General features: G+C 40.1%; 1 protein-coding gene across 1 annotated transcript in view; it reads right to left on the bottom strand.

Annotated features, from left to right (window-relative positions):
- The window catches only part of Gbe1 (1,4-alpha-glucan branching enzyme 1), a 231,774-nt gene extending 214,423 nt beyond the window's left edge, over positions 1-17,351 (bottom strand). Inside the window, exon 1 of the mRNA XM_021209248.2 lies at positions 17,014-17,351. Coding sequence (XP_021064907.1) covers positions 17,014-17,144 — 131 coding nt within the window. The 5' untranslated portion in view covers positions 17,145-17,351. The remainder of the gene's footprint in view (positions 1-17,013) is intronic.
- Positions 17,352-17,406: the final 55 nt, after the last annotated feature.

The raw sequence follows: 17,406 nt of genomic DNA, 5'->3' as shown, positions 1-17,406 counted from the left end.
CTTTTCCTCCCATGTCTATACACAGAAATAAGTATGGTGGAAAAGAATACAGATTCCAACCAACAAAACATGATATCAAAGCTATTCAGACGATACACATTTAAGATGCACACAATCGAGTATTTATAACATACTCAGAGTTCTTATTTTAGTATAACCTCAGTTCTCTACATATGAATTTCCTAAACTCTCTTGATTACATCAACAGCTGCTTCAACATCCCCCTTACCACTGACACGGGGCTTACTGAGGAGGAACAAAGGCTTGCTTGAGGATGCTATCGATGAATCGGTTTTCTTTTCTAGTGTAGCTAGTGTGCTTTTGGAAAATTCTATTTTTTAATAAATAGAAAGACCAAATTCCATGTACTAACTAAAATAAACACAGCATATACCACCACAAGAATAAAAATAAAACATAACCATCTCTTCCCTTTAGTAAGAAATAACATCGTTGCCAACCAGACAGCGATCTCAGCCAATCAACGGCATCCGAGCCTTACCTGTGTCATAAGACAATCAGGAAAGGCACCCAAGGTAGATCTACTTAGAATTAACAGTGGCGGTGAGGAAAGCCAGCAAGGGTAGAAATTACTAGCCTAGCTAGAAAACCATGTTGGCCCTGAGGCAAGAAAAAAAAAAAAGTTTTTAAATAGAAGAATGTTCTGAAATAGGAAGCATGTTAAACAGAATTGCCCGAGGACCGCAGGAAATGAAAAATTACACTAACTGCATTGGGAACAGCAACCCGATAAAAGCACAATGCACAAATTACAATCTTCGCAGTTGTATTAGACAGGAGAAAGGTTAAGCTGTGGGTGTGCACGGTTTTGCCCACCACAGGACACAACAGGATTGAAGAATTATTCTCAAATGTTCCTAGGGACACCCAGACAACTACAGTAATAAATATTTCTAGGTTTTTAATATTACAGAACAAGCTGGACCAGACCCCTAGTCAATGGATATTTACAAAACACACCCCTAGAGTGTAAAACCTCTATTCTAAGTTCCAAAGAAAACACCAAAAGACAATAATGTGTTCCCTAACCATATTCTTCTATTCTTAAATTCAAGACACGCGTGCAGCGCCCTGGGAGGCTAGGTGAGTCAGAACTGACTGCCTAGCTGGACTAAGGAAAATATAACATTGAAGAGAGCAAAAAAGCAGACTTCCAGGAAGAGCTTGATTGACAGCTACAGGTCAAATACCCATAAACAGCAATGTTTCCTGTATCATTACAAGGTGAATGATCAGGTATTCAGAATAGGTGCCCACTAAATACAAGTATGAACACTGATAAATTTCTGATCTATAGGAAAGAAACACACATCATGAAGAAAAGGTCACAAAACACATGACACCCACGTATCTAGAATGCATGAACCTACTACAACCTGGTCACTATTTTAAGAGTGACAGGGAACCAATCTTTTCAACCTTCCTCTCCATTAAAAAGATCTGCAAGTCACAATGAGTCACCACTGCTCTGAAGCAAAATCCTTGGGACGGCAGAATTATGAACAGCTGTTAGTTGGGTTAAGTCTAAGTGAAGCTGGCACAGCCAGAAAGGTCTTCAATTCAACAGCTTCCACAGCTGGGACACAGTCTTAGTCCCTTCTTCATCAAGAAGTAAATCTTTATCAGATTTACTGAGACCCACATTTTCATGTCAGATTATTTGTGGGTTTGCTTTATGGGACAGATATAATGCATTTCACATGAAAAGAATCTGACATAAAAAAAAAAAAAAATCACCTTAATTAATGAAGAGCCAGTGCAGATTAGTTGGCTCAAAGGATGGAGGGGAAACATCACTACCTACTTACCTCCAGTTAATTGCGTAGAATGGTTGTCTGTTTGTATTTCCAATACCATTCCTAAGTTTTTGAGTATTAGAAAAACAAGGGTTCAATAACTGGCGAGTCTCTTAGGTAAAACAGTAGTCTCTGTGGGTCTAATTACTTCTATTGGAAACACAGAGCCGACTGAATCTTGCTACTTACTTAATCTTCATCTTTATTCTCCTTGTGGGCGTCATGCTAACTCTCTCTAAAAGCTCCTACTTCTAACACATAATCTAAACCTTCCCTGTGGAACAACATAGTAGTCACTAGCAACACACTGCGATGGAGCCCAGATGTGCTTTAAGGAGAAAACAAACAGATTTTAAAGACCTAATTTGTAAGATGTGAAGTGTATGAACAGAATTGTTTTAGTTACATGTTGGGGTGACATTTTGAATCCAGTGAATTCAATTAAATAATAGACATTTAAAGGACTTTCATCTATTTTGTCTTTGTGTGTGACTACTAGAAAATTCTAAATTATATGCATGGTTCATATTCTATTTCTATTAGACAAGGCCGGTGTAAGCCAGAAACCTAAGGGAAGCTAAGGACAGAGCACCGAACACGTGTTTGTATCCCTGGAAGCCACCTAGCCAAGTTACAGGAGGCTTAATGTCCCCCTGACTCATTCAAAGCTTACTTAGGCATTGCTCACTGCCTCTAAAAATAGTCCACTCTTACTTCCGAAATGTGCTTGCCTGCTAGAAGCATGCTGGTTTGTCATCAGATATGATTTACAATGTATTTTACAAGCCTCAGTGCTTACACAATGTGGCAATTCTTAGACAAGAACAGTTTGCAGCTGAACCCTATCCTATGTTTGTTTTTGGTTTTTGGGTTTTTTTTTTTTTTTTTGCAAGGAATCTTTCAAATTAAGTAAAAAATAAATAAATAAATAAATCCTGTATAAGATCACATGATACTTTGACTAATTATTTTAATGAAGATTAATGACTTATCTAGTGCTATGAATCTCAAGGCTCATCGAATTGTCCACATCCCTGAAAGACCCGTACTTCCTTTTAGAGAAAAATAATTTTAAGAAGGTAAAAGTTCTTGGAGGTTCGTGCCCCCTTCTTTAACTGGATGACTATGCTGTCATCAGAATTACACTGGGTTTATTCTACTGCCTAAGTTCTCTTCTCTAATTGAGCTGCTGTCAGGCAGGGAGCCTGTTCCTCTTGCACTTGTTATGTCCTGTAGAAAAATGCCCTGGACAAAGAGAACGGTAGGAACAGGTTTCTAAACCAAATTAACGAGCAGACCACAACTCAGATGCCTGGAATGCAATTTCTGGGGAATATGTCTTCTGTACAAGTCACCTTTTATATGTCACCCTAAAACTCCAAGTGCAGCCAGCAAAGCCATAGAGTGAGGCAAGAGAGAGCAACATGGATCCTGCCAGGGACGGAATCCCCATTCCCTTCAGTCGGGGTTTTAAAAAGTCATTATGCCTTTCGAAGGAATCTAGTAATTTAGTTAGTTGAGTTAATAGGTAGGCTGCCTATCTACATTATGATGAGTCATAGTTACAGAATTTCTCAGAAGTCACACTTCTCTACCATATATAAAGGTGCACAAGGTTTTGCAACCCTTGTCAAATAAGTATACTAACAACAGTTATATTTCAACATCAAACCAAGTTCTTTGGAAATTGATGTGCTACAATTGCTAGCAGTATTTCTAGAACAATCAACCCTGATAAACATCAAAGTAAATAGTAAGACTGAAATAAACCAAAGGCCAATTTTAGTTCAACAAAAAGAAGCTAATTTTGGAAAATATTGATATTTCATTAGTTAAGAATTAACAAAGTCACTCCTACAGTTACAAACATCAGAAAAAGTTTTAAAGGATTAATCTGTCATTTAGATCTAGTGAAAAAATAAGCTGAGTAAATGATTTTAAAAATATGTATTTCTTATAATATTTATGCAATGAGTTCATAATAGAGCCAAATAAAACTATCCTAAGTATATCACTTACCTCTTATAACATTTTAAACAAAATAAGATTATAAATTGAAGTCTAAAAGAAATTGAAGTCTACAAAGATTATAAATGAATAATTTCTGAAATGGTAGAAAAGAAAATTAAACAATAAAATTAAACAATAAAAGTACCTTTTGAGATTAAATTATATATTTCTCGGATTTTCCCCTGGATCCTAAAATTTTTAGCTGTATTAAGATATTAAGAAAAAAAAAAAAGATTCAAGATGTCATTACAAATAAGGAAATTGATAGACTACTTCATCGCTATACCATAAGTAAACATAACATATATTACAATTATGCTTTCTTATATATTTGTTAGAGTTGAGCAAATACCAGCATATTATAGCATAAATTGAGAATCCAAGATTTATAGCCAATAAAATAAGATTAACCCAACCCTTGCAACAAAAAATAACTTAATCTGAAAAGCAAACTTAAATACACTATGTAAAGCAACAGCACTGTTAGAAAAATAACTTCAGATCTTTAAAGCTAGGAAGTGTTTTCATAACAACAAAAACAGATATAACCCATAAAAAAAGAGTTCAAGAAATTGTACTTCAAAATGAAAATTGGGTTCTGGGAATTGTTACTGTTGTATTTTTTTTATTGTTGTTTTCCTGTCTGAAACCACAAGCGACAGGATGAGAAAAAAATATTTCTTAATTATAATATGGAATGTATAAAGAATTCACAATTTTAAAAACTTGCTTAAAGGAAGAAAAGTTAATGTGCTTTAAAACTAAACAAAATACATAAACGGGCATTTCAGCAAACAAAGCATGCAGACAGCAAGTAACTCAATGATAATTTTAATGAGTTAAGAGAAAAATGCCAATTAAAACATGAATACATATACATACTACATAACTAATGTGGGGGCTAATGAAATATAGTGTCAATCCTGACAAGGATGCAAACGAACTGGGTTGCTCATAGATGATAAGACAGAAAGACAGAAACTCTGGAAAATGATTTGACAACTGCTTGTGATAGTAAGCATATAAGTCATATAAGCATATGCTTACCATATAACCAGCCTTGATTCATCGCAGACAAACCAAGTATATGACAGTTCACAGCATTTTAGTGAAATAGTTCGAAAATGAGGAAATAATCCAGATGACCAAATGACCTTCAACAGGTGAATGATAAACACACTGGGCCCGATGGTACAGCCACACAATGAGATAGTGCTCAGTACAAGAAGAAACAAACCATTGTCACATGCAATTAGGTTATACCTCAAAGGCACTCTGCAGAGGAGGAAGGAAGCAGCAATGTCAGTCTCAAAAGATTGCATATAATATAATATATATAGTATTCTCAAAATGAAAAAAGTTATGGAGCTAGAAACTAGGTCAGTGATTGTCAAATTTAGGAATGGCGGGACAGTAGTAATGTGAATTTTATGCATGAGGGATTTCTTTGTGGTCACAGAACAATTCTATATCTCCACTGCGGTGCTAGTTTCATTAATATATACATCGATAAAACCATGAAGAAGTAGACACACACAAGAACAAGCATTTGTAAAACTGAAGAAACATGAATGAGGTCCGTGGATTGCACCAACCTCAACTTCCTGCTATTGGTTCCACACCAAGGTTACTCAACAGAACACAGGAGCAAGCCAGGGGAAGGGGGGGGGGGGAAGGATACGGGAGCCTCCTTTGTGCTGGTTCTGAAACTTCCTGTGAGTGTTTATTTGCTTCAAAATGCAATGGTTTTCAATTCAATTTGCAATCCTTTGATTAAATGTCCTAAGAGTTTAAAAGCCCTGCTAACTTGCTACACTCAATGCCATGTTTTGATAACAGTTATTTCTAGTCAGGATTTTCTCCTTCTGTGCTGTGTTGACTTTTGCTTCATCCAGCACAAACAGTAGATCGCTTTTCCTGAAAGCCACAAGGAGGAAATAAGGCATAAAGAGGCCTCCTTTGCTATCTTTCTAGCAATGGGGAACGCAGCTTTAAAACCAAAACCAGGCCTGCCTCCTGACATGATCCAGAGGATGGACGGCTCTCCCAGGTACCAGAAGCACAAAACAGGAGGAACAGAAGAATCAAAATGTAGGGGAACTGGTTTGTTCTTGATATGGAATGACAATGGCTCGAGGGAAGGGACTAGAGAAAGGTCGGCCATGAACTCATTTGTGAACTATCCGAATCCTACCTGAAGGACAAATTGCAAAAACTAATTAAAGCAACGGCATCTCAGGTATTAGTGACTAATTAACTTATAGTCCCTAACAATATAGAAGGATAAAGGAAAATAGACTCTACCTCTTAGGAAGAAAACACTGGTATGACTCTCCAGAAATCCCTAGTCCTCTGACACCAAAAGGGAATCTCATTCTGGCACAAACTGTCCTTTGTTCCTGACATCAAAGATGAAATCAGTGCACTTGCCTATGACGATATAAGCCTACGTCTATTTGAAAAGTATGTTCTGACAAGACAGTACTAATTAGACCTCCCAAGCTCTACAAATGCAAAACAGAACGATAAGACCAGCAAAGTCTCCTAAGGTTGTACATCCATCCACGGTTAGATAACAAAACAATTCTTGGCTTGAAGATTGAGGCCAGGAGCTGAGATCACCCAGTGAGTAAAGTGCTCGTCAGCCACACATGAGGACCTCGGTCTGAATCCAAAGACCTACATAAAGCCGGTCAGAGTAGCACAGGTGCCTGTTATCTCTGAGCTTCTGTGCTGATTAGAAGCGAAGACAGGAGCATCCCCAGAAGGTTAATGAAGCATACACAGTAGTATACACGGCCAGCAACAAAAAGATTCTGATTCAAAAGCAAGGTGCCCTCGGACCTCCGCATGCACAGTGTGGCATATTTATACCCCTACTTCCACCCAAAAACATGCACAAATGTGCAGTGTGCACTCACACATGTACATCACACATAAACACACAACTAAAAAAAAACAGCATAAATTAACTAACATTTGAAATCCATTCTTTTTCTCTCACAAATATTATGTTTTCCACATAACTGAAAGATAACCCAACTACTAATTAGTAATGAGTGAAGCAATTTTTAAATGTTTTTCTTAGCACTGTCTATGAAATTTGAAGGGGGGACCACCTAGCTCCCGAAGACATGGTGTCAATTAAACCAACGAATGAGTTCGGCATTGTTGATGCCAGGCAGCCAAATGGCTCTATAGTTCCCCAAGAAAGGAATCTAAAATAAACACAGATCAGGTCTCACAGTGATGAGCCAGAGGGTAGTGACATTAAAATATATGGCTACAGCTTTCTCTTGAGAAGGGGGTGGGGGGAAAGAGGAGCAGGGGGATGGATGTTGCTCAGGAGTATTTATCTACGGAGATGATAGACTGTACCACGCTCTCCTTCCTAGGTCTCTTCTGCTTTATTCCTCTTTGGAAAAGGGCAAGAGCTCTGGAAAGGAATATGAGCTGGAAAGTGGGCATCTCTCAGGAAGAAGCCATGCAACTTGAGGAGTCTGGCTCACTTCCAGGTCAGGAGGAGCACAGACCTCTTGATTGGCAGCTAGTACTGAAAAAGATCAAGATGGCGAGCCTAGGTCTGAATAAACAAACCCAGGAAATCTACATGTCTACATGGGATGACCATGGAGGTGGATTTGCCCGTTAATCTTATGAGGATAGAAATCAAATCCTCATGTTAAATACCAAGTTGCAGAAAGCTATAAAGGGATCCTTGTGGAAGCCACAACTTTTTTACCTTTAATTTCTGGGAGAAATTTAACCCTCTGCTGCTATACCATTGGCTTTTCTATTAAGTGGAACTAAGTGTATAAGTGATATTCCCATGTTTCCTCAACAGTGTGCCTGTCTACACTGTTCAGCTCCTCACACCTAGATGTAACCTGCGGATAGGAGCTTACTAAAGAAAGTTAATTTAGATGATAGAACTAATACATAGCACTGGTAAAGCAAATAGTTGCTGAATATTGAGGGACCCCCAATTGTACCCGTGCAAAATATGAACTTAGAAACTTCATTACAGTACTAGAGTATCTATCTGCCCAGAGACTGTGTCTCATTGTAGCTGACTATTCAATGGCATCACTAAACACGTATAAATATCCCATTCCTTTATTTTCTATATGTTAAAGAATCAGATTTATTTAAAAAAAAAAACAAAAAAACAAAAACAAAAAACTACCTGGACATCATCAAATATCAAAAAACAAAGAAAAGCCAGGGCCACCAAATTTAACTTGTTTCTTACTAACTAACAGTCATGAACAATACCATCAACCCACACTTTTGTTTTTGAACATTTAAGTGACTATCTTTCTTTATTCCTTCCTGCACATGGATCTTATTTTCAAAGTTATCCTGGCTATTAGTGTGATCATCCGTTGAAGCATCCCAAGTTAAGGGGGATGAAAATCCCTGCAGCTGTTTGATGCTCAAGACTATGAACACTTACCAGTCAGATGAAAGAGGAGAGAAGACAGGAGGGGAGATCAAGAGAACGGGGAGTTTGGGTTTCTGCAGGCTGGCATTTACCTCTTTCAGTGAAAGCAGCTTTGTGCTTCTTACGTCCTGGGACTCATGTTGCCTTCAGCTTACAGTGAGCTGGCAATTACCTCCTCATTTCCACTCCAAATTAAGGATCAAAGTTTAAACAGGCTCTTTTCCTTCTCTACTACATTGTGATTAAAACTGCCACCTGCCTCACCTCATTCATCCAATCACCTCTCCAGGACAAAGAGTGAGTCTCCCTGGAAAGAACAACACAGTTAATTAGAAAAACAAAGAGGAGTGGTGAGTTGAGGGTCTGAGCTTGATTTTTAGAAAACTTTCACTAAAGAATTGTATAAAAATAAAATGCAGTGAAAAAGAATATTTAAGCTGGACACTTATCTAATATCATCAAATTGAGGCAATTAAGTATCTTTGCATATATCTGTAATCCTCAAGAGAATCTAGAAAACACCTTTCTGAGGACTCAAATCTGTTTGACAATTATAAGAACTGCGATTCAAGTCTTGTCTTATTCCTAAACTCCATAATGCAACCTCTTCACAATATTTTTATATTTAACATGTGTCTTAATGTTTTATTGCTGTGAACAGACACCATGACCAAGACAACTCTTTCAAAAACAACATTTAGTTGGGGGTGGCTTACAGGTTCAGAAGTTCAGTTCATCAAGGTGGGAGCATGGCACCCTCCAGGCAGGCATGGTACAGGAGGAGCTCTCTGTCTTCATCTGAAGGCTGCTAGCAGAATACTGACTTTCAGGCAGCTAAGACTAGGGTCTTAAAGCCCACACCCACAGTGACACACCTACTCCAACAAAGTCACTCCTCCTAACAGTGCCACTCCCTGGCCAAGCGTATGCAAACCATCAGGGCATGTAATGGACCTAAGGTTAGAAACGAAATTATCTGGATTATTGGTATATTAAAAGCCTCAACTGCTAAAATGCTGAACCACTGAACAGGGACTGTCCAACCCCACTGGGTATGTCTGAAGCACAAACCCTATACTTAAGGCTAAGGGAACATTGCAAAAACTGTCTAAGAGAAAAAGGTCCAGAAAAGGTTCAGCACACTGCTGAAAGAGTGTGCCTTCTAACTACACAAGAAAGCTGCACTTAGCCATACCACTGCCTGAACAGGACCTCAACTATAGTACCACCAATTGGTATTTCACAGTGTTCCAATCACAGATGAAGACCTACAGACAACTGGAGACTACTAAGGGATAACCAGTCTTCCCCAGAGATGAACCCACCCTTAACTGGTTATCCAAAGCCAAGTAATCTGTATATATATATATATATATATATATATATATATATATATATATATAAAAAATCAAGCTACACTTAATGAACTCGGTGGGTTGTATTTATATATTTATTCATGTGTGTGTGTGTGTGTGTGTGTGTGTGTGCGTGTGTATGTAAAACATGATAATTTTAATATAACAGGCCATGAATTTAAGAGGGAGTGAGGGACAAGGCAAGGTAGAAGAGGGAGAGGTAGAGATCGATATATTTTAATTAATTTTTTTACCTTGGGAAAAAAATAAGGTTTAGATGAAACCATTAATCACACACACAAAAATAAAAATAAAATCAAGTTTTACAAGTTAGTTGCCATAGCTACACAGCAGCAGAGAGTATACAATGAAATTATTAAATAAATCAATAAATGTAAATTAGAAAACTACATGTTTAATATTTCTTTTTTGGTGAAGCTCCAGGTTCCTATTACCCCTAACACAAAATGAAGCAGGGCTTTGTTTATTAAACATAAAAGCAGCCTGGATTCACAACAGCAGTGAACAAATACCAGTGAGCAGATATCACCATGAGAAAAGGATTCTGTTCGTGTGTGTGTGTGTGTGTGTGTGTGTGTGTGTGCGCGGACACACAAGCACATGCACCCTAACTTTAGGTGAAGGGTACCCAGTAGCCCCAATTCCCTCAGAGAAAGAGGCTTCCATCCATTTAATATCTGGTAAGAGAAGCCTATTCTACACTTCCAAATAAGAGCACAATTGCACTAACCCTCCCTTACACTTCACAAGAACTGTGTAATCACATACCCAGGGCCCAGCGTAGAGAGAGTTGGAAGGAAACCAAGAAGTTATCCTGTAAAGAGAGATTTATTCCGAGGCGGTGCAGCTGGCACAGGGGCCTCTTCTAAACAGAATGTCCTATCATGTCACCTCAAGACACTTTGAAAATGAGAAGAGGTCAGGGACTCTTGGCCACTGCTATCGATAATCCAAGAGTGACTCTGGAATTAGGACAGATCTCTGTTGCAAATGAGTGTCCCAGTTCAGGGAAGCAGGTCAGCTGCATCTCAGAACTCTTGACTTCTCCCTGCCTTCTAAAACTGCTGACATTTGACGTTCTTCAGAATCCAGAGTGGCTGGGGGCGAGGGGAGAAAGTACAAAAGTGAATCACATTTAAAATTCTTGTGCTATGAGAAACACCCATGGGTATGATCCCTGGCACTTCCAATCCAAACATTCTACATTCTAAGCTTCGTCCCAACACGTGTACAGGATTTTACGATGAGACCGGAGCGAAAAATGCAGGAAGCAAATCATGGCACGTGTAAAACCACAGCCTGACCTGGGACTCCATCAAACACACTACACAGCAAAGCAGAATGTGTTGGCACACCTTCAAGCTGGTATCCATAAGTGCATTAAATGTCTTCTTGATATAATTTATTGTCAGTTATTTTATCAAAGATACAAGAAAAGGTCTGCATAGCAATTTTCTTCTACTAAGCTAAAAGACTCTTACAATAACGAACAGAAGTTATCTCTGTTCTTAACATCTTGCTTTTTATCCAATGACTTTCCTAAACTCCCACCCCAAATTCTTCTTTATATTCAGGTAATTATAAAAAGGAAATATTCAACATTCAGTGTTAAAGGAACATAAGTGGGAAAAGAAAAAAAAGATACATTGCTTCCAATTATTTTAAAGACTTTTTATTATCCCTTATAGAACCGCCCCCACCCCTATGTCTTGTTAGAAGGAACAATCAGGGAGTTGATAAGAGATGGAGGATATGAGATGTGCATAGAGATTAGATTAGAATGAAGAACAGGTACCAGATAGTGCAGACTGCTGTAGGTTAACACAAATGGGGAACTATTGAACAAGTGTGAGCAGAATAGCTTCGGAATTGTCTGAGTTACTTTTCTGCCACTGTAAGAGAACACTATGACCACAGCACCTTATAAGAGAAAGGTTACTTGAGCTTATAGTTCCAGAGAGCTACCAGTCCATGATGGATGAATGGAGAAGTGGAGCAATGACAAAAGGAACAGGAAATGACCTGCTCACAGGTTGAACTGCAAGCACAGAGAGAGCAATCCAGAAGTAGGGGAGGCTTTCAGCCTTCAAAGCCTGTCTGTAATCATGGATGCTGGACTGGACCTTCTGCATCTCCTTAAATGGCTCCATCAACTGGGAACCAAGGATTCAAAGACTGGCGCTTATGAAGGCATTGTCATTTAAACCGCTATAATATTCATATACAACTATTTCAATGTTCACTCATCGTATTGGGAATGGAGAGGGCAGAACAGATGGAGAAGGGCGAACGTCTGAAAAAGAAGTAACTGCTCTGAACCTGTTCTCACACCTGTCTAGATGCACTGGCAGCTTGAAAGAAGGTAACAATAGCCACGCAAACTAGTGCATATTCTAAGAGTCAAATGATGCAACTGCCTAAACTGAGAGATGAAGGAAAGAGTACTTGAGAACTTATGAGGGATAGAAGATAGCTCAGTTGTTAGGGTGATTTCCTTGTAAGCAGAGGGTCTAAGTTCGATACCCAGAAGCCATGGGCAAAAAGCCAGATAGTATGTACTGTATTTATTATGTGTGCCTGGGGAGACAGACAGACAAATCCCAGATGAAAAACTATATAGTCAGATTATGTATACTGGGCTTTAGAGGCCCTTAGACTGAAGCCCGTTGGAATAATGTTGTAGACCAGGACAAAAATCTGGAACGAAAACAGACTTTTAGTATCTTCAAGAGGTGGAAACTACAAGGAAGATATAAATGTCTAAGGGAAGAATATTATGCAGAAATCAAACAGCATATAAAAGAAAATAAAGACACGGGGACTAGGGAAGCAATCTGGAATCTCTTCTATGGTCTGAAGGATACTGAAGTAAAACCTACACAAGTGATGGGGGAAAAGCAATACCATGGTTAGGAGGAGCTAAGAAAGATTCAGTAATATGCAATGCTTATAAAAAGGAATATATTCAATAGATTATCAAGACGATGTTTATGAATTCCTTCATTTATTTATTTATTTTGTTTTTCAATACATTACAACTACAGTTTCCCCTTCCTCAATGTTTATGAACTTCTTAAGAACAGTTTTGGTAGGAGCTAAAGAGATGGCTAAGTGGATGAGAGCATTTGCTAGCACTAGCAGAGGATCCAAGTTCGGTTCCCAGCATCCCACACAGGGAAACAACTGTCTATAACTCCATCTTCAAAAATCTAGCCTCTATAGAACCCACATGCACGGCATTCACTCACAAAGACATACCACACACACACACACACACACACACACACAGAGAGAGAGAGAGAGAGAGAGAGAGAGAGAGAGAGAGAGAGAGAGAGATTAATCTCAGCACAGCTTGCACCATGCCTATTTTCATAGGCAAGGCAATATATATATATATATATATATATATATATATATATATATATATATATATCTCCTGTCTAAGATGATGTTTGGAAGATGAACTATCACAATATACAATAGTATAGAAAGCTTAAACAAAGGATACTCACTAGTGACAGAGCACTGTATGTATCTGAGCAGTGCTCAAAATGTTAGCCCTCTGTTTAGATGAGGAGATAGGCCAAAACAGTGGCTCTCAGTGTTGTAGCAACTGAGACACCTCTCAGTAACAAAATTACAATTACGAAGTAGCAATAAAAATAAACTTATGATTGGGGTCTCCTAAGACCATCAGAAATAAGTGTTTTCTGAGGGTCACAACCACAAGGTTGAGACCCTCTTGCTTGCACCAACAGCTCAATAGGAAGTGTTCGCTACTAGGAAAAAAAAATAAAAATGTATAAAGAAAAATCATAATTTAATTTTTCTATTTTCCAAGCTACAAGAACTGAAAAAGAAATTTCAAAACAAATCCTTCATAATCCTACATCAGTGAATGCCTGCCGTGAGGAGAGCCCCGTGGCCAACGCACAAAGCCATGTAAGATGTGAGCAAGCAAATGTGATCACTAATGAGAACTGACTGGAGTACATCAACAGCTTCACAGAAAGTAGAAAGAGCCAAGTAGGAGATGTCGCCATAGGAGCTAATCAGTGAGACAGTGATCACACACTAATGTACTTACTTCTTACTTTTATGATGCAAAGTAACTCACACTCTAGTTGAGTGGCCAAAAGATGCTTCCTTAACCAAGGCTTCAAGCTGTCTACCGGTATAAGGGCTTTAACCCATTGGTGAGGAAGGAACCCATAAGGATACAATTCTAGATTTGTAATTCTCACAGAAGACAAAAGGAACCCTCACAACAGAATCCCAAATGCAGCAATTTTGAGGAGGAAAGGACTCGATGATCCATCAATGAGAAGAAAATGCCTCCCTCTCACCACTCTTACGTATTGATAATTGTGCCTCAAATTTTCTGCAGTATTTAATTAGCACGCTTTGCCACTAAATGGTTGTCTAGTCATGTTAGGCCAAGGACACTCTGCACAAGTAGGTTACTTAAAACAAGCCAAAAATCAAATATACTCTCATCTTGGCTTCAACAGCATACTCAAGATAGATGGTTTATTAAAAATAAAAACGTATCACCTCACAGTCTGAGAGACTGGGGAGTCTAGAAACAAGATGCCCATGGGTGAAGCTGTGACGTGAGATAGCAGCACCCTGTTACCATCCTCATGAGAGAATGGAAGCATAATGTCCTCCCAAAGCAAAAGGGAAAAAGGGCAAAGCAGCCTAAACTGCGATTTTCTTTTTTTCATTTTTCAATTTTTATGTAGTTTTTAATTGTTTGAAAGTTTCTTATTTGTATACAGGGTATGGCTAGGACATTTGTCCTCCATGACCTTCTCCATCCCTCTCCCATCCCCTGTGACCCCTTCCCTGTCCTATTTCCAACTCAGCCCCCTCTCATTTTAATGTCCTTTGGGGTGAGTGAATATATGCCTATCCTGTACAAGTGGTCACAGATGCTGTGTGTACATGATAGCCACAGAAAAGTCACTTTCAAAGACAGACTGTTACAGTATGGCTCCCCATCTTCTCGCTCTGACAGCCCTATCCCCCTCCTCTGTAATGGTCTCATGTCGTGGATGTCCCCAGAAGTCCCTTTTTTGATTAGACCATTGTCCGCTGCCCAAAGATGAACGAACCCTCATGAGGAACCCTCATGGCCTAGTCATGTCTTAAAGGCTCTTTATGCAGCACACTTGTCGCACCTGAAATTTGCAAAGGACACATTCAAACCACAGCAATCAATGACCATGACGATACTATGAAAAACTTTTTATTCTCCACCAGTTAACAATACAAGTCACCACTGCCAGATGCCAAATTACTGTTTGACATGCCTAAATGGAACATGTGTGCTGGAAAATGGCAATTACCCAGGACCAAGGACATAAGTAGAATCCAGGTCAGAGAGAAGCACGTAAGGACCCACCGGGCCAGACTTTTCACCAAGAACACTGGATTCCCTCACTTCTTTATTCTGGCCTTTGTCCCTCTCATTAATTTTGACAAACCATGAAAGATGACTATAATTGCTTCAATCCCAGTGGAGTTGAATATGAAGTACACACACACACACACACACACACACACACACACACAAAAGAAGTGAATAAATGGTGTTTGTCTGCCTGTGGCCAGTGGAAACTGGAAACAGGACACAGGCCAAATATTTCCACAACTCTTGCTTTTGAAATTTCTTACAGGTTATTTTATAAATCACACAAATAGATTCATAGTAAAAAAAAAAAAAAAAAAAAAAAACTCCAAAAAAGCTGAACATTAATCACCTCCTGTTTTAATTTGTGTGCTCATTATAACAAAGTGATTTTTATATTAAAAATATGTGTAAATATAACATGTAAATATATTTCATACAAAAAGAGAAAAATAGATAAAATATTTATTTTTGTTCTAAAAATCACTTATTTCAAAATCTGCTCAAGTCTTTTAACTTTAAGGAGTGCAGGCTAATTATCTCAAGGGACACAGGCTTGCATCTTTTGAGTGAAAAGTTGCCAGACTCCTCCCCAGTACTTAATTTAAGGTCATAACTACATGCTCTAAGTGAGGATCGGCCCAGCCGGCTGCTTTGAGGGGGGCTCCTGTAGTAGAATTTGTAAACTCTGGAATGAGCTGTTTCTAATGCCTACCGTTTTAGAATCTGAAGAATATTGGTTTTCTAGATAGTTACTTAAGTGCATAAATGTAATAACATGACAAAGCTAGGTCATGAGCTTTAAGGGTCTTTGTGTTTTCAAGTCATATCAACCCATGTTCATAATCACCAATGCCACTAACGAGTTCGATGTTTTCTATGATTAAAAATGAGTCTGGGGACTTTCAGGATAGCATTTGAAGTGTAAATGAAAATATCTAATAAAAAAATCGTTAAAAAAAATAAATAAATAAGTAGGCAGAGGGCTACTTTGCAGTGTTAGAATAAATTTTTAAAAAATGAGTCTATCGTCTGTTGCCAAGGGAGTTTTGATTTTTGTAGTATCTAGGCTTTAAAGAAGAAACTAGTATCACAAATATGACTGCAGCAAAATACTCATAACTACTCAAATTTATATACTAGCTACTTTAATTTTCAATTTTTTTTTTTGTGGGGGGGGGGGGGTCGAGACAGGGTTTCTCTGTGTAGCCCTCGCTGTCCTGGAACTCACTCTGTAGACCAGGCTGGCCTCGAACTCAGAAATTCACCTGCCTCTGCCTCCCAAGTGCTGGGATTAAAGGCATGCTCCACCACAATGTGCTTTAACCTGAGCAGATTGCAATTATAAAATTCTGGTAAGTGGGAAGCCTGGTAGGAGAGAAGCTATACTTAAAGGCTTTTGAATTGGGCTCTGCAAGTTAAGCCATTCATGGCCCATCTCCTCTCCTGGAAGGTAAGGTCAAACACCCGAAACGGTCGCTCTTCGAAGTCGGTTTAAGGGAGAAGAGATCTGATCAACGATTAAAGTGAAACGCAGATTAATGCAAACACGAGGGTGCAAGGTGTTGAAAGACTGCCTGAAAGACTTGCACAAAAGCTGCTCGGAAGTAGACTACAAAGTTTGAAAAGCACAATCACACGCGCCCTGCCTCACGTCCACTGCAGCTCCCAGGACCAGAGGGGGTAGCCTGTGAGTCCCGGAAGCCACTGCGTGCTGTCCCAGCACGTAGGGGAGGGCGCGCAACCCGGGACTGCGAGCACACGGGGCGGACGTGCAGCAGAACTTTTACACTCAGGGCATCAGGAGCTCGCTGGGGAAGCCGGAGCCACGCCCAGCGCTTGATTGACGCGCTGGGGGGCGGGGCCGCGCGGGGGGGGGAGTCGGGCGGCGCGCGCGCGCGCGCGGGAAGGCCGGCCGCAGGCGGAGGGCAATGGAGGGGTTTCCCCCGGTACCTGCGCTGGAAGTCCGCGGCGTAGGGCTTCAGGTACGGGTCAACCTCCAGGAGTCGGGCCAGCTCCGGCACGTCGGCCAGGGCGGCCTCCAGACGAGCGTCGGGACCCGTTTCCGCCGCCGGCGCCGCCATCTTCGCCGCAGCAGCCCGAGTAGCCGAGGCCCGAGAGGGTCGAGTGGGCCGAGTGGAGTGCGAGCGGCGGCAGGGCGGAGCCGGGCGAGCCTAGGCGAGCCGCCGGGGACCTGCCCTTTATAGCGGCGGCGCGGGCCAGGGTGAGCCCGGGACACACGTCCTCAGCGAGGGCCCCCGCCCACTCACGGGGCCGGCCCCTGGAGCCCTGAACTGTGCTGGCTGGCCACCGGGAGGCGGGTCTCACCCGTCCCTCTCCCTTCCC

The sequence above is a fragment of the Mus pahari genome, chromosome 12, assembly GCF_900095145.1.
Source record: "Mus pahari chromosome 12, PAHARI_EIJ_v1.1, whole genome shotgun sequence".
Classification (NCBI taxonomy): domain Eukaryota; kingdom Metazoa; phylum Chordata; class Mammalia; order Rodentia; family Muridae; genus Mus; species Mus pahari.
This window is presented reverse-complemented; position numbering and strand designations above follow the sequence as displayed.